At 33.8% G+C, this 26,383-nt stretch overlaps 2 protein-coding genes across 2 annotated transcripts in view; both read left to right on the forward strand.

The window, feature by feature from the left end:
- Nucleotides 1–5,603, forward strand: part of LOC125663580 (eIF-2-alpha kinase activator GCN1-like) — a 59,031-nt gene extending 53,428 nt beyond the window's left edge. The window contains exons 50-52 of the mRNA XM_048895845.2: nucleotides 3,040–3,141; nucleotides 3,590–3,805; nucleotides 4,493–5,603. Coding sequence (XP_048751802.2) covers nucleotides 3,040–3,141; nucleotides 3,590–3,805; nucleotides 4,493–4,621 — 447 coding nt within the window. The 3' untranslated portion in view covers nucleotides 4,622–5,603. The remainder of the gene's footprint in view (nucleotides 1–3,039; nucleotides 3,142–3,589; nucleotides 3,806–4,492) is intronic.
- A 1,264-nt stretch (nucleotides 5,604–6,867) lies between these two features.
- On the forward strand, nucleotides 6,868–25,561 carry LOC125663581 (ribosomal protein S6 kinase beta-1-like). The gene is made up of 16 exons (XM_048895846.2): nucleotides 6,868–7,133; nucleotides 12,492–12,520; nucleotides 13,021–13,141; nucleotides 13,582–13,650; nucleotides 14,266–14,337; nucleotides 15,886–16,019; nucleotides 17,221–17,321; nucleotides 17,418–17,508; nucleotides 17,715–17,805; nucleotides 17,895–17,936; nucleotides 18,043–18,108; nucleotides 18,291–18,353; nucleotides 18,472–18,549; nucleotides 19,960–20,067; nucleotides 20,320–20,432; nucleotides 21,500–25,561. Exons 1-16 carry the CDS (start codon nucleotides 7,044–7,046, stop codon nucleotides 21,699–21,701), a joined length of 1,470 nt encoding a protein of 489 aa, XP_048751803.1. The 5' UTR covers nucleotides 6,868–7,043; the 3' UTR covers nucleotides 21,702–25,561.
- Nucleotides 25,562–26,383: the final 822 nt, after the last annotated feature.

A 26,383-nucleotide genomic window follows, 5' to 3' on the forward strand; every position in this document is an offset into this window, starting at 1 on the left:
AAACTTGTATAAACGCCTCCTTACATATCGGGTTATTAGGATTTGAATTTCATCACCACTACGTTCAGGGCAAGTCCACAATAGGTTTTCAAGTTTTACATACAAGTAGGAATCTTCATAAGAATCACAAGGTTACAACCTGTGAGCGTGAAATGCTAGCGACATCATGTGATGTAGATCGAAGTTTTGAAACGATGCCATCGGGGGCAATGGCAGGCCACATTGGTAATTTGAAATTGTACATTGATGTAGACAAGAAAATTCAGAATAAGAAGGACATGTACAAGTATACACATCAAGAAATTCATATTCAAACATCTTTATGTGATGAAGATTACAATTTGTTCACATCAGAACACCTTAGGTAATCATAACCACTTAAGTAATTTCCTACAGTCCTTTGATCTGTGTTGGGACTTTAATTAGTGAATTATTCCCTGAAATTTCACCTTTGAGTGTAATTAACCACCTGCTCTATGCTTAATTGGGGGTAGTAACCATTCAAGACAAACACAGTATGTGTTTATATTGAGCAATACTTCTTTGTAAAAGTTGTGAATTAATTCTGTAAATTGCTCAGTTAAATTTGGACACTTACCTTTTGTACAAAGGAGTCCTGGCTTCAGGAGTTAATGAACTCTGACAGGTGTGAATTACAGGTCACTCACAGTCTTTGAAAAGAAGAGTTGATAAGTCTTATAATTGAGCAGTGATTATTAGTGAATTGGTCATTCCATGTACTAAAGATGAATACATGTATGGAAACTTGTTTGAGAAATTAACATTTAAATGAGCAGATGTTATAGTTTTCTGATAATTTATTTAATAGATTACCAAAGATTAAGTTACTTGTATTTGATAAATTGAAAAAATTCAAGGTTTCTACGTAAAAACATTCTGCTATTATATTTACATGAATTGCAATGCATGTATAACACATTTACATCCAAATAGAAGTAACATCTTTATAACCTCAAAGATTGAAAATTGGGGTATATTGCTTTTGATATTTCTCTCAACTAGAATCTTGAAATGAACTTTTGGTCTATATATTTATACTAATACCAAACAACTCATCGAATGACAACTTACCTGTGGGTACAATTCACCGAAAGTCAACTAATCGAAAGTGAAACTCACAGATGCGACAAGTCATAGAAAGACAACTCATGGATGCTGACAACTCATTGACATCATTTGTATAGAATATTGATGATAGAATAGAGAGAGAGAGATTTGAACTCTTTTCAATTTTTTTCATCAATGTCACTGACCCGAGACACCCTTCATCAGTCATTACAAAATTTAAGTAGTTTAAACAAGGCAATCTAATAACCCTGGTGCTTCATTGACCACTGGAACCTGTAGGAACGCATTTTAGCCAAAGACCCATGCACAAGAATTTTTTAGAAGGGTAGCATTGACCTCGTGTGTTGTGGGTGTGTCGCACCCCAGCATTCTCTCTTAAAGGAGATTTAGAACAGCCCAGAACGGATATGGCTGTGAGTTCCCTTGTGCATGGTGAAGAGATCAATCTTTCCCACGAGAAGGAAATTGCAAGAAACAAAAAAAATTGTATACTATAGTATCTTCTCTTTTTCAAGGGTAGAAATTGGAAACTATCTAATACATTGTGGGCTTGGCACATAATATTTCTTATTGAATATTGTGTTAAATGAAAATAAAAACAAAATTATCATTCCCATATTTTATTTTGACTAGTTTCGCTGGGTGTTGATAAATTGTCGTATCTATGAGATTCTATGAATTGTCTTGTCTACGAGTTGTCGTGAACCTTGCAAAAATTGCAACAAGTTGGGGGGGAGGGGGTATACTGGAATCGGGTTGTCCGTCTGTCTGTAGAGGCAATGGTTTCTGGGCTCTAAAGCATTATCCTTTCCACTTACCGTCACCATATCATATATATGGACTACCCATGGGATGAAGATGTTCCCTATCGATTTTGGGGTCAAAGGTCAAGCGCACTGGACATCGAAGTAACAATATGGTTTCCAGTCTCTAAAGCGTTATCCTTTCCACCTACAGTCACCATATCATACATATGGACTACCCATGGGATGAAGATGTTCCCTATCGATTTTGGGGTCAAAAGGTCAAAGGTCAAGCGCACTGGACATCGAAGTAACAATATGGTTTCCGTGCTCTAAAGCGTTATCCTTTCCACCTACAGTCACCATATCGTACATATGGACTAACCATGGGATGAAGATGTTCCCTATCGATTTTGGGGGTCAAAAGGTCAAAGGTCAAGCACACTGGACAATAAATAACAAACATCAGCACTATTTATCAGCAAAAAATTACTTTTAAAACCTCAATTTTGATATTGTTAGTCATTTACAAATTCAATAGAAAATTTGCAAACATAACTTTTACTAGTAAAGCTGTCCAAGTCAATATTTAGGTGAATTCAGTCTTCGAAGGCATTAGGAGTAAGGCCTGAAATGTACAACCTTGTTCATTTCTACAGAGCAATGGAAAGACATTTAATTCACCTTTAAGTAAAATAAAATTTCTTAACATCAAAGTTTCACATTCATGGAATAAAATTAACATGGCCATAATTTCTTAAATGACATCTCGTGATTAGATTTTAAGAATTTGTTCATTTACACTGTACGTACAGTAGTATGTTTTTGTTTTGTAGGTACCACTCTGTCATTTACACTGTACGTACAGTAGTATGTTTTTGTTTTGTAGGTACCACTCTGTCATTTACATTGTACGTACAGTAGTATGTTTTTGTTTTGTAGGTACCACCCTGTCATTTACACTGTACGTACAGTAGTATGTTTTTGTTTTGTAGGTACCACTCTGTCATTTACATTGTATGTACAGTTGTATGTTTTTGTTTTGTAGGTACCACCCTGTCATTTACAATGTACGTACAGTAGTATGTTTTTGTTTTGTAGGTACCACCCTGTCATTTACAATGTACGTACAGTAGTATGTTTTTGTTTTGTAGGTACCACTCTGTCATTTACATTGTATGTACAGTAGTATGTTTTTGTTTTGTAGGTACCACTCTGCCAGAGTGGAGTTCGGGGACTGGGGTATGTTCTTTTACATCAGAGCAGGACTTCTGAACTCGACCCTGAACTAGTCAATCTGTTAATCAAGGTAAATTTCTAGACAACGATTGTTTGCAAGACGATTTGAGGAATGTTCTCTGATATTTTGAATAAGAATTAACATTAATGGATATGAATAAAATAGTTAATGCGGAAGGAAAATGGAGCACCCTTATTATTTAGGTTTTAGATCGAGGGCTCTTCATAATATAGACTGTGATTTCATCAATTATCATGAACTCCAAATATTATTGTTTTGTCAAAACATTTAGTTTTACTGATGCGTAATTCCTTAGGTATGATACTTTATGTTCTTCCCTTGTGAGCAAAAATTGCATTTCTTTGATCACTTTATTTCGTGGTCTGGAACAACCATGAAAACAACAAATATGGTATTCAACAAAGCATGAGAAAGTACGAAGTCTCCTCTTAATGTTTGTACTTTAGATAGGGTGAAGTGGTAAATTGTTCAAACTCAAACTTTTCTTGAATTTCAGGGATTAAAGAAGGATTCCAATGATATGAAACTTTTAGTAACCCAGGTGGCATCTCTGATAGCGAGCTGTGACACGCCCCTCCCTATGTCAGTCATTAAGGTCCTAGTTCCAGCTCTAGTGATGGGAACCAAGGAGAGGAACACTATGGTCAAATCCAGCAGTGAATATGCCCTCATCTCAGTTTTGAAACTCAGAAAGGGGGATACTCTGCTAAATGTAAGGAAGTATTAAATCTAATTTAGGGCATGAAAATTCTGTATATTAGACAAGGAGGACAGTGAAATGCAAAATTGTCCATTTAGTTTCAAATGAGTAGCTAGTCAGATGTATCAAAATGTGCATAAATTGTGCTTGTAGGTGTCATCATTAGGTCACCTGACCTATTGCAATAAGTTCTGTCTGTCATTCATAAAATGAACTTCTCATCATTGATGATGTATTACTACTTTGAGTGTAGAGAAATAATGCTTAGGAGTCTTCAGGGTGGGGAAAACCTCCAAAAATAGTGCAAACTTTAACAAATATTAATTTTTGAACAGCAGTAAAATTATTGTATGGTTTTAATGAGCAATGGCTGCCTCACTCAGACATTTCAAATTTCATGAAGAAACATAGGCCAGGACAAAAATATCTAGAAACATGCGAAGTGTATAGTTAAGTGAGCAAAAAGGCCGTTACCAAAATTGTAGAATTTATGGACCAGGTGTTCAATTTCCTGGGTGAGACTATATGCTCCCTTCACTGAAAATCTTTTGCTTTTGGATCTTAATTCATATTCAATAATCCCCCCCCCCCCCCCCCCCCCCCCCCTTAAACGATATCTCAATATATCTTATTGTGAGTAATATCAAGCAGAGGAATTTCACTTTGTTTACTGTTCTAATATGGTTACGTTTCTTGCAGCAAACCCTTGATGAACTGGATGTCGGAATGAAAGAGTCTCTGAGTGATGTCGTCACAAAAGCATTAAATAAACTCTGTAAACAGCCCGAGCCACCGCTAGATGAGATAGACGACACAATCCTGAAGTGAAATCTGTCCAATCAATGAACAGATAACTGTGACTATTGTACAGTGCTGATGATTTTCTTTATCACATCATGAAAATTGCGTGGAAAATTACACTTTAAACTCCATTCCAGCTCTTTGCCAATTTGAATTCACATACATATAAATGCAGTGTTTGCTTCTCCTTCATTTTTTTTAAAAATTAGAATATGTATAGGATATGATTTCCCAGTTATCATGCATTGTTGGGGCTTTCTGATCAGCTTCTTTTGACAAAAGGTATACATTTAAAATTTTGCCAAAAGATTTTTTGACACGGTTTCGAAACATTTCACTCGACTCAGTTGTGAGACATAAAAAGTGGATCGTGGAAATATTTCAATCGTTGATTGCGAGACGTAAAAAGAGGATCATAAAAAGCACAAAGTTGTCCTGACAGTCTATACAAGGAATCTCTGAAAATTGTTAATGATTTTCATTGCAAACTGCAATGAAGATCCTGAAAAGAAGTGCCAGTCCATTTGTTTATTCAACTATTTTGACTGGGATCAACACAGCAACTTGATTTAATTTAGATTTTTGTTCCCCTTTTTTATATTGTGTTGTTAGGGATGTGTGATAGATGACAAGGCAATCAATATTTTAATATTTCAGTCAATTTAGAGTCAGTATCTGTTGTCAAAACAGTGAGTAACAGAACTACATTTGTGGATTTTTTGATTGTCTGCAATCTATTTCAACATTGTATTAAGTATTTTTAAGCAGTTTAATTATTAAAGTATATTCTTTAAGTCATAGCTCGAAACTACAAAATTATGAAGACCTTTGTTTTGTGCAAATCATTTTGCTTAATATTATTTATTTTTTCAAGATTGTCATATATTTTTTGTTGGTATGTGCAGTGATCACAAGACTGGTGGAAAATACAGAGGAATGTGACAGTAAAATTTGGAAATAATGCTATGTGTGTATGCCATGTTTATCATTGAATAAATCTTTAAAGTTGTTCTGTGTTTTATATAAAGAATATTTGATTATCTATACAATGGAAATAGTGATTTTGTTTTGGATCTTTAGGTTATATATGCCGAGGTTGGTATGAACGATAAGGAACTGCCCCATCTATGAGTGTCTTTATTGCAATCCTTTTAATGCATGTGTTTACAACCACATTTAATTCCAGACCACATACATTCTCCAAAATTGGTTACATATTTTTGAATCCTTATCAGCTAATGCAGTATGTATCAGTTGTACAATACTAACATTTCAAACACCCAAGGCAGGGTGTTGAGCTTCCCCAGATCATAGAAATGTTCTTGCTATTTAATTATTAACTGCAGTATTGAAGGGAAAAAAAGAATGTTCATGTTTACAACAGGTGACCCGTGGTGGATACGTATACTTTATGTGGTATAAAGTTGCATAAATTCAGGAAGATCGCCATGGGATTCCTTTCTTTCCATTCATTGTAATTTTTGCTATTCTTGTTGATAATGAGAATCATGAATTCGAAATAAGCGGCGAATTAGAAAAGGAAGACATTTTTTGCCTTTCATTATGATGTGGTTCCACTTGTAAAATTCTTGTAGTATGAAAATTGCTTGGGTAATGGATCCATCCCCATCAAGAAATGTGAACATTCTCTGGATACGTAGACCCATATATATTTTATGTTTCTCAAGTTTTGGTAAAGAAATTTTCGATATAAGATTGGTACACTTAACAAATGGACACAATTTTCCCAGTTTAACGATCAGATTATAATTTATTTACAAATCCAATCGCAATGAATTATGCTCGTGTCCATTGCCTTCATATGTAGATACATGTATCTAGATCTTAATCATTATGTTAGGCCATGGGGGTTTGTTCCCAGCTTGTAATATATTTTTAAACAACAAGTTTTCATAATAGGCCTTCGGCGGACACGATTTCGGACCCTGTTTGCCTCGCTTCTAACCGGTCTTCCTCTTTTTTTTTTCCAGCAGTTTATTCACTTATCGCCTTAAACTATTTAAGATTTAGTTGAAATATAGATACTGTTGTTAATTTTCAGCCCGAAGCAAGATGGCTATAGGGCCTATATTATATATATCGCTGAAATTACTTTGACTTTTTAGTGGAAAGAATGACAATATCTGAAAATTTGAGGTCTAACTCGCTCATTACGTATCAAAAGTTCCGAGGCAACCCGAATGGTATTTGAAGCACGTGCACCTTAGCCAATGAACGCCTTGAATACATATATCACGTACTTCCGTTGTAATTATAGCGTTTTCTTATTGGACAAAACTGCAAAAATGGGCTTGTACATGTGACATATTTTGACGTCACAAGGAATCCCTCGGCTTTTCTTCGATTTCATTTTGTTAGACCCTATGCTGTGTAATATTTGGAATTTTACATGTGAAATATTATTTGTGAAGCCGTCAGATGTAGTATTATGGCAGGAGTATTTGACTTAGAACTACACGATACTCCAGAAGGGGATGAGGAAATCTCAGATGACGAATATTTCGAGCCAGAGCTTGAGGTATGGTGTGATGCCGGTGCTTTCCTTATATTTCATCATCGTTTGTAACGTAAACGAAAAGTGTGCTTAGTTTCACATTGTCTTTTATGATAGATGAGTAAATTAATGTGTTCATCAAAACAGATTTTAACGATGGATGGATCTCTTAGAGGACGTTCAGTTATATGAATATTTTGCGTTTGCTCTGGTGTCTTAGAAATGGGATAAATGTTTCTCTTAAATATATTTAATACGAATTATGTTAAGTTTTAAGGCTAGTCATGTTATGAACCCCAATTATGTATTTATTTATTAATTGGAGATGTTCTGAAAAGAGATTTATAACAGATTTTAACATTCATGATCATACTTCGCACATAACTCACGATTGAGAGAGGGGTTGCCTAGTGTACTCATTGACCCACCCTTTAGAACAAGAATTCATACGCCAGGGCATTATTACTTTTGTTACTGTCGAACAGTTGAGCAACCATTCAAAAACCACATGTTGGATATGATTGTAAAAATTTGCCATAGTAATACAAAATGTATTTCAATGTACTGATAAATCAATAATTTAAAAAAAAAAAATCTAAAGTGCTTTACACAGTTGTCATTCATCTAAATTTGAGCTTCTCAAACAAAATTTAACTGATCACTGACTTGATTAGTTTATTTTTTAGTTAGTACCAAAATGATTAGTACATAAATTATTAAATCTAATAGGCCCTATTGATATAGGCATATTTGATTTGTATGTATTAGATGTACATAATTGTAGTATGCAGACATTTGATGTGTTTTTAAAAATAGATTAGGTACATACTTCAAATACCATTGGCTTTGATAAGATGAGGCAATTATATTAAATAATGTACAGCACTGTCTTATAAGCTGACAGTTAATATTTTGATCTACTTGTTATGAGACAGAGGTATACTGAAGAGAATGTTATATGTAGAGTAATTGATCTATGTAATATGTATTTTAGGTGTAAATACTTTAGGTACTAAAATTCGACCCAGTCAATTCACCTCATCTCTGACTAGATACAAAAATGATTTGTAGTAGATCTATATCTTTATGAAGGTAAATGTGGGACTTTCGAGATGCAGATGCACTATGACATCGCGCATTGAAAATAATTTGTAGGGGCTGGCATGTCACTCCCAGATTACAATATTAACTAAGTATTAAAACACGCATGAAATTCTTCAATTGCCATCAAATTCCTGCATTAAATGCTATCTTTTAAAGAAAGAAATCACTTCAAGCATGTATGGAAAAATGCATTTGATTAAATTATGTGAGTTGGGGAGGGAAATTAATCTAGGAAATATCTTGTGGATATCGGTATAACTTCAGGCCTTGCATCCAAGGATACGCATCTCTAAAACACATCCTTCCTTCCATCTGATTTACACCCAGATACTAAAGCACCGCATCAACTTGGATCATCCTTGTAGGATTGTGCATAGCTCTTTACAGACCGTCTGCTAGCGAAACGCCATTTGTATCGATGTCAACTTTGCCCTACAATTGGCTACTATCATGTGGCCGCGTTGCAGGGCTTGAAGCCAACTTTTTATGACACCAGTCCAGTCGGACTGATGGGGTATAATTTTAACCAGTCCACAGAAAAAATTACCAATCCAACAGAGTTTTCCAGAAATAATCAAATATATTTTGTTGATATCATTAAAATGAAATTTAACTCATTATGCCTCAGACAATATTGTAACACTTAAATGTGGGATTTATATTTACGAATCAAATTCGTCCGATTGATCAAACAGATCGAAGCATGCCAAATGTGTATGAAATTTCATATTAAGTATATTTTCCAAAATGATGCTTTAGAAAATTAACCAGTCCCATCGGACTGACTAAAACAAATGTCAGTCAGTCCGCCAGACTTTTAGCCAGTCACAGACTGACGGACATATGTTAACTTCGAGCCCTGCGTTGTATAAACATCAATTAAAAACCGGCCATTCCAGCACATCCTGAAAGTTCCATATTTCACCAGAAATGCACTAGTATGCATTAGGGCTGAAACGATTCACCGAAATATCGATACTGTTCAATATAAACGCTCAATTCAATGTTTGATTCATTACCTCGATTTTCGAATCGATGTGTTTATTACATATGGGTTCAGGAAAAAGGCTCGGCCTGTACTTATTATTTTTACCTGCATGAGAGACAAAATAGGGTTGACTAACATTCAGATTTGTTTGTCTTGAGTCTGACAAAAATTATAATAAACTTTATCAATTTAAACTACAGAGCCAACAGTCATCTTACCATTTGGCAGTTTTGGACCACTTTGCTTTTAAAATTATGATTTTGAATCTTGATGATTAAATTTTTCTTCATTGTTATTATTGGTTTCTTCTGTAAATTGTATCGTATTGAAAATATTGAATCATGGCATAAGTATTGTAATATGTATCATATTGTGAAGTGGGAATATCGTTTCAGCCCTAGTATGCATGCCTTTTTTTATGTAAATTATTTTTGCAGCTGTTTAGAGCACAGACAATTATATCCTTTGGGTTCAAATTTACTATATATTAAAGTTTTCAGTAACAAAATCTTTTACACTTGATGCATCATGTCCTACGGTCCATGAATATTTCAATTCAATGCTTGTTGTTTTCATTGTCATGGTACTAGGTAATAAAATTGGGCCCCAAAGTTTTACCATCAGATAAATCATTAACTCTTCATCTATGAAATTAAGACCTTACTATCATTTTTTTTCTAAAACCATGAAAATTTGTCCCAAGAAAAATGATTATAATTGATAGTACATAGTTTAGAATATCAGAAATTTAACTAAATCCTAACCTTGACATGAGGGCATATGAGATTGAAGAATGCTTGTTAGATATGGATAGGACCCAAGTCTATCGCAGATTACCCTTTTAAGTGGGGACCTATCTAAAGGTATGTATGCTAGTGCAGATAAAGTGTCACAATCCCTTGGACCACACCGTTATTCTGATTTGCCAACAGACCCTAACACATGGAACATATAGTACAATACTAAGTGTTTATACCGATGTTAAACTTCATTACCAGCAGTCAGTTGTAGGAACATATAGTACAATACTAAGTGTTTATACCGATGTTAAACTTCATTACCAGCAGTCAGTTGTAGGAACATATAGTACAATACTAAGTGTTTATACCGATGTTAAACTTCATTACCAGCAGTCAGTTGTAGGAACATATAGTACAATACTAAGTGTTTATACCATGTTAAACTTCATTACCAGCAGTCAGTTGTAGGAACATATAGTACAATACTAAGTGTTTATACCATGTTAAACTTCATTACCAGCAGTCAGTTGTAGGAACATATAGTACAATACTAAGTGTTTATACCGATGTTAAACTTCATTACCAGCAGTCAGTTGTAGGAACATATAGTACAATACTAAGTGTTTATACCGATGTTAAACTTCATTACCAGCAGTCAGTTGTAGGAACATATAGTACAATACTAAGTGTTTATACCGATGTTAAACTTCATTACCAGCAGTCAGTTGTAGACCTTGAGTTTTATTAGATCAGTCGGGTCATGTTTATGGGAAGTCCTTTAGATCTAGGGCATTTCTGATATGATAATGAATATCCACATTTAGTAGTTCACATGCCACAATCATTGAGGAATCTGTGTAGTCAGAGTTGTCACCTAATCAGCAAAAGCACTATCAGTTTTATGCAGTCTTCTTTTGAGGTTAATCAAACAATTGTCTTGGGCATGTTGGGGGGAATAGTGAGCACAGAAATTTCTCTATTTCTGGGTGAAATTACGGTGTATGATAATGGTTCTTGTTAGCAACAGGGGCTATAAGCATGCTGCATTTAAACATGATGAGTTAAAGATAAATGTGTCTATCTGTGGTAAAATAGTTGACATAATTTATATGGATTTTATACACTATGTAAAAAAAAATTGTCCCATGGGTTAGAAAAGGCAGGAGATATTTATTTGGATGTGTCGATCTGTAACATCTTGGTCAACATTTTTTTCATATTTGAAATTGTTATTCTTAGGTCTAATAGGATCTATAGAATTTTATTTTGTGGAGAGGAGGGGTGTGCATTTACCCTCGTAAATGTGGCCTTGGGAGATTTACCATTGTTTACAGCAGCAATGATTGACTACCATGACTACTGCAACTCATTATACAATCAGTTCGTTTTTATGTTATCAACTAGTACCTATCAAACAACTACAAAGTTAGTTATTAATTTAAAATCAGTTGTCAATCAAGTAGCACAATGTGTCACTTATATTTTGAATCCCCAAAAATGAGTTGAAAATAATTAGCACTATTGTCATTTGCTGTCATTAGTGAATTTGAGTAATGTGAAATACTGATTATAAACAAGCAATTAATCAACAGTTAAGAAGTTGTGAACAAGTCTGCACTGGCAGTCCAGCACCACCTGTTCACTAAACAAGAGTACTGTATGATTTCTGTGTAGACATAGGACCACACTGAGGAGTTATTTTGAAAATTTATATCAACAGGAATTTTTTTATGCTTGAGTCTGAACTTTTTTTTTAAAAACGTCCCAAATAATTTGCTTTGTCTAGGACATGTCTGGCGTTAGACAGAATTCTAAATAATTTGCTTTGTCTAGGACTTGTCTGGCGTTAGACAGAATTCTGAAAGGTCAAGGTCACAAGTGGTTTCCAGATGACATCTCAAAATATTATTTGAGGTTTCACATTGAAACTTCACAAGAGTTTCATGATTGACAAAGTCCTCCTATATTTTCTTTGTTTAAATAGTAAAGGTCACATTATTATTATGGAATGGTTTCCGAATGATAAATGCAAATACAGTTTGAACTGTAGCAATTCAATTTCAAATGAGTATAAGTAGCTTTAGGTCTTGTGATGAAATCTCGCAGAAGAAATATGATTACATAATGAAAATAACAGGAGAGAGATGCATGTAGTACATATATTGAAAATAACAGGACACATGTATCTTGACGGTATTTTAATTGATATTTATAAATGGATAGACATTATATAGTCTAGATATTACAGAATAGGTAATGATTAATATGACAAACTATCCCAAATGCATATTTGTACTGTCAGGTTAAAATTCAGTTTGAACTTTATGAGACAAGTACTTTGATTTCGTTACTGTTCTGTACAGAACTCTGTATATATATGTAAAACAATACTTGTACTTTTAGTATATTTAAGTATATTTATGTCAATGATGATAAAAACTAATTTACATTTATCAACTGTATAAAAAGGAATTTACAGCTTTATGAATATTTATGTAGAATTCTCACAATGTACTTTTAACTTAAATTTTTGCATTTTGTTTTCTGCAGGGCGGTTCAGCACGGGGTCAGAATGTTATGTAAGTATCATCACACTGGTGTACATTTCTGTTGGGGATGTTTGTACAGTGTTACTTTGTATTAAGTATACAAGTGAGGAAGGGGTTCTAACCAGATTAACTGTGTACAACTGTTCTTGTGTTGGGTATGACATAACTTCGAAATTGTAAAGATTAAGAATATGTTTGTGTTGATTTCATTTTGACAGAAACAGAACAAGAGGTTGTTAGAAATATTAGGGATTATGCAGCAGTGACAGCGATGGGTACCATCGCTGTCAAAAGTTTTTTAATTTGATTCAAAGTATCTATTACACACATAAGAATCACAAAAGAAAATTCAAAATTATAACCAACTTCTTATACAGGGTGAAACTTCATGTTACGTAATGGGAACATTATTGTCATAGGTAGGGTAAAGATATGTACGTAATTCATTGTAGGGGTCTGTAATATGTAGGAAATCATGCATTGTTAATTTTTGGTTTATGTTGAGAATAATTTTTGGAGTTGGTTTGTAGGTGTGATGATGGGATGGAAACTGTTGAAATCACAGAAAACACTGTAAACCCGGGGCAGTTAAAGGTCGGACCACAAGACTTTGAACTCCTCAAAGTCCTGGGCAAAGGCGGGTATGGAAAGGTATGGAAATTTGTCTCAAAAACTAATAAAAGTGGCGTGATAAGTGAAAAGAGTAATTGATGTGCTGTGAAGCAAGATGAAACCACCTGTGAATATGATTAGAGAAGTCATTACCTCAGTGCAAACAAGTATGCACATAAAACGTTTCTATGAGGTTGTTGACCTTCACGTGCAGCATGTTTATTGTGTGTGGCTGTATGAATTCAGAAAGGTGTTCAACCTATTGATTTTTATATTTCCTTTTGGCTGAAGGCCATTACTGCAGATGATACAAAAGTACATGTCAGCAGAAGTCAATGATGTTCTTCGTTAGATGTCACTCCTTGATGATATAGAATTAGATATTTCATGAATAGGGATAATAGATGAAATCTTCCCAAAACATTGGTAACACTTCACTGAAATTTATATTAATCTGATTATTTGTGTCTATTTTTCAGGTATTTCAAGTGCGGAAGATCTCAGGGACAGATAATAGCAAAATATTTGCCATGAAAGTATTGAAAAAGGTGAGGAGGTCAGGGACTACAAACTTATTGTTAATGATATGAAATACTTTTGATGTGAAGTATAACGTATGTAGTTAGTACTTGACACAAAGTGCAAGTACTTAAATGTAGATTTATGTTTACAAAGTGTCAGTGTCATTAATATTATATATGCTAGTACATTATGATTTAGTATATATGCACGATATAGTAGAAGTAGTTTACCAAAGTTCAAAATATACATAGGAAGTTTGCTAGGCCAACTACTCATAAAAGGATAGCGCTTCTTGTAAAGTGTGTGTGTACCAGGCTGTGGCTGAAATTTTGATACTTCAAAAAATTTGACCTGATAGAACGTTGGTGTCAGTGACATACATATGAATGTGCAACTTGTTTACAAGTATTGTGCAGTTCTGATTGTCACTGCTTGCTTGCAACTCCAGGCAGGATAATGCACACATAGGGCATGTCATTTTTGTAGCTTTGGTGATTAACAGGATGTCATTGTATGTGTTTTAGACATGTCACATTCTTTGCAAATATGCACCTAGACCTGATGCAATTTATATTTTTCATATAATGAAAAGGGTCTGGGTGACTTTATGCTGTATTTAATTTTGGATGTTTTCCATTCAGGCCACAATTGCCAGAAATGCCAAAGACACAGCTCACACAAAGGCAGAACGCAATATTCTGGAATGTGTAAAGGTATTTTCAAAATTCATCATTTATGATATTTCACTCCTTGTAATGTGTGTTTTATAAAACTACTACACTGAAAAAAAGGGTGTTCAGATGCTCTCTTTTGGAATAATTCAACAAGCAAGGTAAAAGCTCTTTTCATATCATTTATTGAAGAAATTGTATCAGTGGTAATGTGAAAAGAAATACTCAACATTTATGATACACATTATTATGGGACTACAAAGAACATGTCAAAGATTTTACTCTCTGATTGATATTATCGCAATTCAGCTTTGAATTAGAACGCTTTACCCGATATAGTATTGCGTTGTGTGACGACACAATTGAATGAGATGATCGAACAGTTTGAATGACATGTTTGATGTAATACAACCAGAGTTTTTATTGGCCGATTACAGCCCGCCCACTTTCTTGAGCTGATTCAGGTACGGGTGAAAAAATATTGTGACGGAACAGAGCTACAGATCCAGCTCTTATAAAAACCTTCGATTTACGGGGCACAAAAAGCTGCGCACGGTTGAGGCCTGATATCACGTTATCGGTGTATTCTTGTGTTGCTGTCTCATAAATTCAATATTAAAAAAAATCTTAACATATTTTCCTACTATACTTGTGTCCAAACATGCCTTCAAATATTCATTAAAGCCACACACGACCCGAAAACTCGCAGCTTCAAATGATTTCGTTTGTTGATGTAGCCATGTTAGGTAGCCGGTCAATTTGAACTCTGTTGCTATTGGTAATTCATAAAATTGGTTGTAAATTATGAATTCGCTCTTCATTCATTATCAACACGAACAATTAATAGAAATTGAAAAATATAGTTTTTGTAAAGGTAAAATAAGCTCTTGATTAACGAAAATGCTACATAAGCCCATTTTGGTCCTTAACACTCGTGTGGCAGAGATGGAGATCGCCCAGACTAATGAAAGCCGCATTGCCATGAGTTTAGCTATTTGAATAATTATCATTTAATGAAACTGGGATGATATATATTATTTAAAATATTTAGCTAAAATATTTGTGGGGGTATTAGTTCACATCTAGACGCTATTGTGCCAGTATGGAAATGAACCAGGATTCGAATTGACTGGCTACCTAACATGGCTACGTCAATGAACGAAATCATCAAAAGCTGTGAGTTTTTGGGTCGTATGGGGCTTTAATAAATATTTGAAGGTATGTTTGGACACAAGTATAGTAGGAAAATATGTTAGGAATTTTTTTATTTTAAATTTATGAGACAACAACACAAAAATACAACTTTTTCACTTTCTTCTTTTGAAGTTTGTTTCCATCTCCGTCATGTTTTCTGATGCCGACTACTCCCGTATAAGGGAATTTGGGCTGACTTATACATATGGACCAATGAGAGTTTCTGTTGCATCTCGCAATTGTATTACAAACAGATTCAAATATGTCGTCACACAATGCAATACTATATCGGCCAAAGCGTTCTAATTCAAATGTGAATTGCGATAATATCATTGTGAACTGAATTACTTCACATATATGTATATGATATTTTATTAAAAAAAATTCTTATTACAGCATCCGTTCATTGTGGACCTGATCTATGCATTCCAAACTGGGGGCAAGCTTTACCTAATTCTGGAGTATCTACCAGGAGGGGAGCTCTTCATGCAGCTAGAGAGGGAGGGGATCTTTATGGAGGACACAGCCTGGTAATATAAAGGGGATGTATGTTCCCCTTAGTCACAACTTTAACAGTACATGCTTCCTACTTAGTATTTCTTGACTTCATTAAGTGAGTCATGTGATATTTACCCGTAACTTCATTAAGTAGGTCTTGCAATACTGACCTATAATTTCATTAAGTATGTCATGCAATGCTTCCCTGTAAATATGAGAGCCCTGTGTCACTTAATTGGTGAATTAACACATCTGCATAAAAATAGGTCATTTGTGAAGTAAGAGGGCTTTGATATCAGTTAGCGATTTAATTCCAGAAATTCATTGGAAATGAAATATAACATTGTGCTTTTATTGAAAGATACAATTATTATTAGCGAAAGGCACGAGTGAGCTTCTCTGATCAAACTTAATATATCATCGACAAATCTGATAATTTTCTCATTTTTGACTTGCCTTTCAAGCCATCGGATCAATTTCTACTGAACGTGATGCAAAGTGTCTTTTACCGGGTTTAAGCTTGTTAGTTGAAAGGGCTATGACCTTTTTCAAGGGGAACTCTAATGAATATAGTAGACTACGCATTTATAAATTAATCATTAGTCTCTGAGGTAAAAAAAAAAAAATTCAACATTTGATGAGACAGGCAGGTGGTTTTCATTCCTCACGTATTGCATGAGTTACTTTCCTTTTTTCAAATGTACAAACCTTTTATATATAGAATTACCATTAGATATTATTTTTATGTACTTAATTTTAAGTCACTCACTGTAAAGAGTAGACAATGTTTTAATACAATTATTTTACCAAAGATAATCTTTTGATTTCCTAAAAACCCTTTTCTATTTTAAAATGGTTGAAAGAGAATATTGAGTTCTTTCCCTTTTGAATATATGAATAAAATTGATCTATGCACTAGCTTTCTATCTATTGAGGCAGTGCCTGGGAAACTAAAGATTTCTTTTTTGATATAAAGTTTCTTTATGTAGGGTTTGAGTTCTTATGATCAGGTGTTTAAGGAATGACAATATAGAATACAATGTTTTACATAAGTCTGTAAGGAAAACTATGCTTTACAGAAATCCTATTATGTGGGTGTTAGCAAGGATTAGAAGAGTGTGGATACAAATATACAATCAAATAGTTATTAAATTGCAGAATGCAAAAAGCTCTGAACTGAAGACATTAACAATATTCGATTCTAAATGATATATGTATATATTTCTATTTCAGTTTCTACTTAGCAGAAATCACACTAGCAATAGAACACTTGCATTCTCAGGGCATTATTTACAGAGATCTGAAACCTGAAAATATTCTCCTAGACAACACAGGTCAGTCAATGGATGTTTTAGAATATTTCAATCTGTGTAAAAATACAAATTTCAGCCAAAATTGAAATAATGGTTTGTTTTTGTTTCTTTAAACAGGGCATGTAAAGCTGACAGACTTTGGATTATGTAAAGAATCAATAAATGAGGGTGGGTTAACCCACACATTCTGTGGAACTATTGAGTACATGTAAGTTCTTTATTTTCTCACCGGTCTCTATGCATTAAATGAATGAGTGTTTATGATAGAATTTAATAGGTATATAATGTTAGATAGGGAGTAACATTTAATTAAAGATTAGATATATATTTTGATAATAAAAGTAAAAAGAATTCATGTATAAAATTATATGGAAAACATTCTGGTAAAAGAGTTTACATGATATGTTTGTGCAGGGCCCCTGAGATCCTGACGAGGAGTGGACACGGTAAAGCTGTGGATTGGTGGAGTCTTGGCGCGCTTATGTATGACATGTTAACAGGAGCTGTAAGTGTTCTGCTCTTATTGGATTTTGTAGACAAATTCCTTAAGCTTTGATAGCTGTCAGTGTTTTATGAAGTGAGTTGTTTTTTTAGCCACCGTTCACTGCTGAGAACAGAAAGAAAACAATTGATAAGGTTGGTAGTTGCAATTTTTTTTAAAACTATCAATGTAAATAATATAGTTTTAACGGTGAATTTACTAAAAATAATGATATAATACAATGAAAAATTTCTGTTACAGATCTTGAAAGCCAAGCTCAGTCTCCCTCCCTATCTAACAAATGAAGCCAGAGGTCTCATTAAAAGGGTAATTAGATTCCTGATTGTGTATATTCAATATCGAATGATAGTCAGTTTTCTTATGTACAAATGTAGACCCAGGTATTCTTTATTTAGTAATCAGAATTCTACTTCCAAAATGGATTGATTAACTGAGATTTAAATTTACTTAAAACATTTTGTTTTTAATTGTATTTCCTATTTCAATAGTTGTTAAAGAAAAGTCCACAGGAAAGATTAGGAGGCGGGGCTGATGACTCCAAGCCGATCAAGGTACAATGATAATAACAGAATAAGTACTTTGTTTGAAATTGTTAGCCATGTATCTTGGTATTCATTTCAAAGTAAATCTTTTAATTTCATTCAAACAGTCTAAATGTTGAATTTTCAGCAACATGCCTTCTTCCGGCATATAGACTGGAATGAACTTCACCAGCACAAAGTTGAACCTCCTTTTAAACCCTGTGTGGTAAGTGTATACAATATTGTACATTCTCATCTCTCTATCATTACATACACTGTATAATTATATCTCTCTATCATTACATACACTGTTGTAATAAAAATGATGAAATACATTTATATAGTGCCTAAATCCTCCAAATAATAAATACACATAAAAATACCAGATTTTTAAACCGCATCACAAAAAGTAAAAGCTAACACTATTGGTATAAATGTTCTTAGAAAGATAAATACACACAAAAACAAATTCACAGATCACATGTGTAATACGCAACTTACGAGATATCGTCTCTTTATCACTGCATACACGGTTTGAGATTTCATAGACACACAGATGGATAATATAAAACATGCATTGAAAACTGATGCATTGAAAGGTCTATGGTATGTGACCGTTACAAAGTTATTAGCACCAGCTGTTTACTGCAATGTTCTAAAAATAATATCAATGTTTAAGAAATGTCATGTAATTTTATGTTGACAAATATCCCTATAGATATCAAAATGCAAAATGATAAACAGCACCTCAAGATTTGTGTATGCTATCATTTAGTTATATGACAACATACACACAAACTTTATGATAAAGTCATTAGAGTGTGTGTTGTCAAAATTATGGAAGTCAAAAGTTGATTTGTACTGATTAGACACTTTCAAATGCAAGTCGTAAGATAATGCACAATGCCTAACGATTTCTGTACTATAATGATAAGAAGATGCCAAAATACACGCACAAAGTTAGCAAAGCACAAGTCGATAGTTCATTTATTATTTTGTATCGTTAACTTGCACATAAATTCAGTCATAATTATTTATTGTATGAATCAAAATTCAAAGAAATATTTCATCAATGACCTTGAATATCATTAGAATTCTTGATCATCATCAGTTTTATGGTTCTCTTTGAATCTTGCCCACAAGCTTGCACACAAATGGACACACTCACACACATCAGCATTGCTATGTCTTTACAACTAGCTGTGGGAGGGGACAACAATGAAAGCTAGGCTGAAACTTTATAGATGTACAGATCTACAAACCAGTGACATTATTTCTGCACCATTGAGTCAAAAAATGACAATTCAGTTGGGATAAAGAATTTTTCTTTCATTAAATCTGCCATGTTGTGACATGCTATACTAAGAAGTAAATCCACATTGTTTAAGCAATATTCAATATGCAGGCAAGTGTCCTGCAAGTGTAAAAAAAAAAAAAAAATCGTAAGTCTTGTGATTTTATGTAGGCAAGTGTTCTAATTGTGTAAAATTTCATAGACATTTTGATTATATGATGCTTTAAGTATCATATTAAGAAAATTCATGTTCCGCTGATAATCATAGTTTTGATATATACATAATCATTATATGTGTGTGCCTTTACGTATACAATAATTGACTGTACTTTCTGTTTGCAGACCAGTGAAGAAGATGTCAGCCAGTTTGACACCAAGTTTACCAGACAGACCCCTGTAGACTCTCCTGATGACTCGGTTCTCAGTGAAAGTGCCAATCAAGTATTCTTAGTGAGTTTCTGTAATCTCAAGGGTCACGTTTCTCAGTTCTCAGTGAAAGTGCCAATCAAATATTCTTTAATCTGAACAGTCACTTTTCTTTTCTGAACAGTAATGCATGATATTCTTCCATTCAGTACTTTAATGTCATATTTTTCATTTATTCACATATAGGCAGTACTTTAATGTCATATTTTTCATTTATTCACATATAGGAAGTTATTGATTTTCACATTTATTGAACTTGTTCATTAAACTTTTCAGGGTTTCACATATGTTGCTCCCTCTGTCCTTGAAGAGCTGAATAAGCCATGGATCTCAGAGAAAGAGCCCAGATCTCCCCGTAAAGTGGGATCCAGTTTCAAGGCTTCCATGAGGTACAGTTTTAATTTCAAATTATGTCTCCCCTCTTCCAGGTGGCAATGAGGTACATTTTTAATTTCAAATGATGTCTCCCCTCTTCCAGGTGGCAATGAGGTACATTTTTAATTTCAAATTATGCCTCCTCTTCCAGGTGGAGACCTATTGTTTTTGTACTTTCCTTCCGTCCGTTCATCTGTCTGTCACAAAATCTTCATATTGCTTTTTGGATAGAATTGAAACTTTGTTCAATTCTTCATAGTCATTTGTAGATGTGCATGTTGTCGGTACAGGAGGATGCAATTATTTTCCTAAAATTATAGTGGTTCTAAGGGGTGGAGGATGTAAAATAGTTTTTGAATACTTCTCGTATATGGTTTATCTGATAGATTTGAAACTGTTCAATGCTTCATTGCTATTTGTAGAAGTTGCATGTTGTCGGTACAGGAGGATCCAATTATTTTCCTAAAAGTTATAGTGGATATAGAAGGGATGGTAAAATAGCTTTCTTGTGATCACTTCTCCTTCTATATGGCTTATTGGGTAGACTTAAAACTTTGTACAAGGCTTCATTGCAATTTGTAGATGTGCATATTGTCAGGATGGAAGGATCCAATTATCTTCCTAAAAGTTAAAGTTGATCTAAAGAAGGGTGGAAGATGTTAAAATAGCTTGTGAACACTTCTCCTATATGGTTTAACCAATAGACTTGAGAATTTGTACCATGCTTCAATGTCATTTGTAGATGTGCATATTGTAGGGACAGGATGATCCAATTGTTATCCTTAAAGTTATAATGGATCTGAGGGGTGGAGGGTGTAAAATAGTCTCCTCCTATATGGCTTTAAATATCAGAGTTCATAATGTCCATGTTCCTGCCCGTGCTTTCTCCATACCATGCAGTACATTAAGGGGAGGGGGTTTCAATTGGTGCACTTCCAATTTGGGAAGCTGGGGAGACAATTGTTTTTGAACGATCTTTAGTTTTTAACTGTTTAACTTTAAAATGTTTAAATCTAAAAATAAAAAAGTTATCTCGTTTTGTTTTAATCCCAGTCAAATATACACAATTTTATCATTGTAGTCCCCATCAGATAAATCTAGTGGAAGGTTTTAGGGTGGCAGGACATGTCAATGGAATGGATGAAGTGGAGGTGATGGACACCACCACCACAACCATTCCCAAGAGATCCACCTCCCCAGCTATTGCAACCAAGAACACGGCCTACAAACAAGTCGCATATCCAGGGAGCCAGAATCGACCTCCTCACCTGAGGATGAATTGACTAAGGGCTTTCTTTAGGAAAAAATTAGGAATTTAAGAATTTTTCTCATCTGTTATTTTTGAATTGCGGGTTTGTTATGGACTGCTCTAGGCATACAATATATATTTATTGAACTGACGGGCTTGTGAAGCCACTTCGATTTGGTTAAGTAGCATGGTCAATAATGTAAAATGAGCCAAATATTCACACTGTTGTGTTTTTGACATTTGCATATTGATTAGAAGCATGTTTCTGGGGATTTGTTTTTTGTTTATTTTAAATGCTTTATATTACTGTGAAATGTTTATGTATTTTTGAAGAGTTGACAGACCAAATTTAGTACATGTTTCGTGTACTTATATCAGGTCAAAAGATGTTGCTCACATTTTTCTCTTTTATTGGCTTTTATTTTATGCATCTTCAAATACAAGGCCAACCTAAATAAATTCTTTATTTTACAGCTACCATACACATGGGCTTTTTAAAAGTTAATCAGTTCAAAAAAAGTCTAAAAATAAATAGCTAACTTAAATGTTAGAGTGAATAATTGTTACAATTTTTTTTCTCTCCAGTTTCGAGTATGAAAATTGAATGAAGTTGATATTTATGAGCTATTGGTGTTGATATTATAGGTCCAAGTCATTAGTTAATCTTTCCTTTGATAGTATTGGTTCGCATTATCAAAGCTTCTTAACATCATTTATTTGTGTGCTAGTTAGATACACCAAAAAAGATGTTTTATACAGGTGTTTACAAAATATGTATAATTTTCACGCTCCCTTTTGCATAGCTTTAGAAAATTTTTATTTTTGTCAGTTTAAGAGGAACCCAGAAGTGCATTTAGACCTTTAGATTGAAGGAAAGTCTTGTCCTAGTTCCAGATTTTGAATATTATGCCATGACTTTGTTGGAAGGCTAAATACATATGTCTATATGAGAAATGCTAGTTCAGTCATATTTAATCAAAGATATTGAATGCACATTTGATGATATCAAAAGAGAAATAATTAAAGAAAAAGAAGTAGAAATGTGTACTATAGCTTGTATAAATGACTTTCTGGACTGTTTTATAAAGTGAGGCCAGCTTGTGGTATAGTACATATTTTATGCTTTTAAAGTACAGGGTGTTTCAGTATTTACAATATAGACCACTGATAGACAATTTTCTATGTTGAGGTAGAAATACATATAGTGCTTGAGGTGAGGGTTAAAGGATCCCATCCCCCCCCCCCCCCCCCCTTTTTGGGGGCATTTGGTGCAACATCTTGCAATGCGACATAGTTTATTTTAAATCTAGACAGTGGAACATTATATGAAAAGATTTCTTCCATTAAGAAAAGTATAGCCACCTTATTTATTGAAGTACTGAGACATTTTCTGTTTTCGACATGTAAAAGACAAAATTTTGCTCACCTCCACGAAACAGATTAGAAATGTGCATATAGTCATGATGTGCATAGGGGGCTAAAGTACCTTTAGTAGCCGTTACGATCAGAATAAATCACAGTCCTCTGGAATGCATCAAATCAAGCAGATTCTCTTTCCAAGACTTTTTTCCCCCTATTTCTTATTCCATGTAATGATTTAGAAAATCTGCATACATGTATAAGGTTAATGCCTTATGTACATCATTACTTGTCTTGTATTGTAATTTGTGTTTGCTCAGTGAAAGTTAGTTTGGAAACATCCTGTACTTGATTTGCAAAAAAAGCTACATGGAATATTTCCATTATCATTAAAAATGCAAAATGTGGTTCCTAAAATATGCCTTGTGTACGTAATATTAATTTGATGACAGTTTTGACTGCTCTTCCTTTGAAAAAATTTATATGAATTTTAGACTTAGTTTGAAGATGTAATTATATTTTATCCTATGTTCACTTAGATAGAATGTTGAAATGAACACATGTCTATTGATTTGTTGCCATATCTAGTGTGTAAAGTTTGTACAGTATATACCACTAATCAAAATCAGCTTTTTTCAGATCTTTCTTATAGTACCTTTTATTTTCATCGTGTGTACTGGTAAGCTTTGAAGTATCAATGGTAATATTAGCATTGTAGAGGGAACTTTTCATCCTTGATTGTGTCATATCCTAAAATATGTGCCAGGAACATACTTAAGTGATGTGAATCTAGGTTTGCTGTGATAAATTTTTCATGATATTCTGCTGTTCATAATTTTTTTATAGTTTGATAAAAGAAATTGTGATTTTGCAGGTTAAAGACACCAAGGTTATATGTTTTACGGGAAGAGGGATGTTTTCTCTTTTTGAATTATTTGATACTTATATCACTCTGCAACATTGGAGATTTATGAATTTAGATATATTGTGTTTCTTTGACGGAGCAGAGATAATTCAATGCCTTGTTCTCTGATAAAACTTTCCTAAATGTTACTATGATTCTGTAAACATGGAAATATTTTGCGATAAAAACTAAATGCAAAAATTAATTCCCAAAAGATTAGATTGTACTGTTGTTTCAGTTTACATTTTTAATTTCCACAAAAAGCAGCCCCATGTGAACAAATTGGTTTATAGCATCGCTAAATACGCTACCGCTAAAATTTCCACGTTTACAGTTTGGGAAATTTCAGTGGCAAATAATGCATAGTAATACCAAGGGTATTCTACGAATGCAATAACGTTGAGAGTTAGTAATGCAGGTAAAATGGTCAGTGTGTTGTCTGATCAATGCAGGTAAAATGGTCAGTGTGTTGTCTGATCACATGAGAGAAATACACACTGCCATTGTGCATCAAGCAATTATTCATTACTTTTCTCTCAGTGTTGGATGTCTCAACATTGAATATATCCATGGCTGTGCCAATGTAGTTGTCATCTCAAAGATAGCTGAACAGTCAGTTGGTTTCCCATGCTTTGAGTTATTTTGTTTGTGATAGCATGCAAGAACAGTATTTTTAAGAAGGGAAAGGAAAGATGTGCCAGTTTAATTGTGTTCATAATTTACGTTATTTATAACCTAAGTTATTGTTTGATGGTGTAGCTGGAATAGTACAAGTTTAGGTGTATTGTTATGTGAAGAGAATCTTGTTAATAAATACAGAGTCTTGTGTCTCCCCTCCTAAACGTAATGATCACATTATCAGTTACATGTTTTAATACAGATTGTTTTATTTGCATGTTGAATTGTGCACCAGTCACAGCTGGGACATTATTTTTGTACTAAGAAAGCTGTGTTGGAAATGCCATCACAGTTTTTGTAATTGTAAATATCATGCTATAATTGTTACTATGACTCTTTCATCAGCGATATATTATTTTGTCCATATTTTTTAGTATATCATTTTTTCCCTTCACAGATTTTTGTTTCATTTTAGAAATGAGTAGTATTTAATGTGTACAATACTTTTGTCTTTGAATTTTACTGTTTGACTAATATACCTATGCAGAAATCGTGAAATCAGGAGATCAAACTTAATTCAAAATGTAGCATTTAGTACTTTGATGAGAGAAATGTGTAAATTATTTTCCAGAAATTTTAAGCAGTGTTCGAGTGGTATTCTTTGTATGAGAAAAGATTTCCTGCAGTTTACAGAAAATATCTGATCTTACCTTTTAGCAGTGTGCACATGCAGTTGACACAAATTGTTACATGCAGTTGTTTATGCAACTTCAGTCATAAATAGAATTGATTGTATCCATGTTCTGCTTGATATGATGTTTAAAGTTTAATGCACTGCTGTGGAAGGGTGCTCATAATTTGTTGGATGAAAGAGGCAGACTTTAATTTATTGTATGAGAGTTTTAATTTTCTGCTCATTTTAATTTTCAGTAGCAAGTATCTCCATTTTAGTTGATATCATTTTTAAACATTGAGAATTAAAAGCAATGAAATAAAACGTACATGCAGAAGCACTGTTGGTTTTGTTGTCGTGTATAATGATGTGCTTTGTCAATGTCTGCCAGGAAAATACGGATTTCCTTAGATCCACTGGTTTCGTCCGCTCAAGGTGACATTTTGTGCCAGACAGGCCTGTGTTCATGGTGGTGAACATGTTAACTTCTTGATAACTACTGTACCATTACGATTTTTTCAAATTTGGTATGAAACATCTTTGGGACAAGGGGGACATAAATTGTAAATTTCAAGACTCCTGGACCTTTGAGGCAGGATAAAAAGTGACCAGTTTTCAAAAGAAAAAATGCTCTGTAACTGCAAAGGAGTAAGAACAACTAAATGCATAGTGATGTAGAGCAGGAAGGCCTCTACAGAATTGTAAATTTTATGATCCCCAGGGTAAAGGTTCTGACTCCAGGGCGGGGCCAACTTGGTATATGGTATTTTATGTGTAAAACATCTATTATGCGATTAATACTAAATTGAAGCTAAATGGATATTTAGAAGTCCTTTACCAACATTGTAAATTTCATGATCCGGTTTGGTTCCAAGGTGGAGCCAAAATTATAGTGATTATTGTTTTCATCATTTGAAAGATTTCATGAAGTTTGCTGATATGGTATAAAAACTAAATATATATTTAGGAAAAGCAGAAAAGGATGTACCAAAATAGTAAATTTTGAAACTCCAGTGTTTTGACTCTAGGACAGGTCAAATTTAGTAATTTCGCGTTAATGTTACATACATTTTATTGTGTAAAGTCTTTTATCAGTATAGGCACTTTTGAGGGTATTTTTAAAACATAGTGCCACCCTCCTGTGACGTCCTAAGATTTCATA

This window comes from Ostrea edulis, chromosome 1 (assembly GCF_947568905.1).
Source record: "Ostrea edulis chromosome 1, xbOstEdul1.1, whole genome shotgun sequence".
Taxonomy (NCBI): Eukaryota; Metazoa; Mollusca; class Bivalvia; order Ostreida; family Ostreidae; genus Ostrea; species Ostrea edulis.

What these genes read in the sequence shown, in the direction of transcription:
- LOC125663581 (XM_048895846.2), top strand. Translation starts at nt 7,044, where the DNA reads ATGGCAGGAGTATTTGACTTAGAACTACACGATACTCCAGAAGGGGAT. An exon ending in CCATGAAAGTATTGAAAAAG is followed by an intron (nt 13,651 to 14,265) that starts GTGAGGAGGTCA and finishes TTTTCCATTCAG; the next exon opens with GCCACAATTGCCAGAAATGC. An exon ending in ATATTCTGGAATGTGTAAAG is followed by an intron (nt 14,338 to 15,885) that starts GTATTTTCAAAA and finishes TTCTTATTACAG; the next exon opens with CATCCGTTCATTGTGGACCT.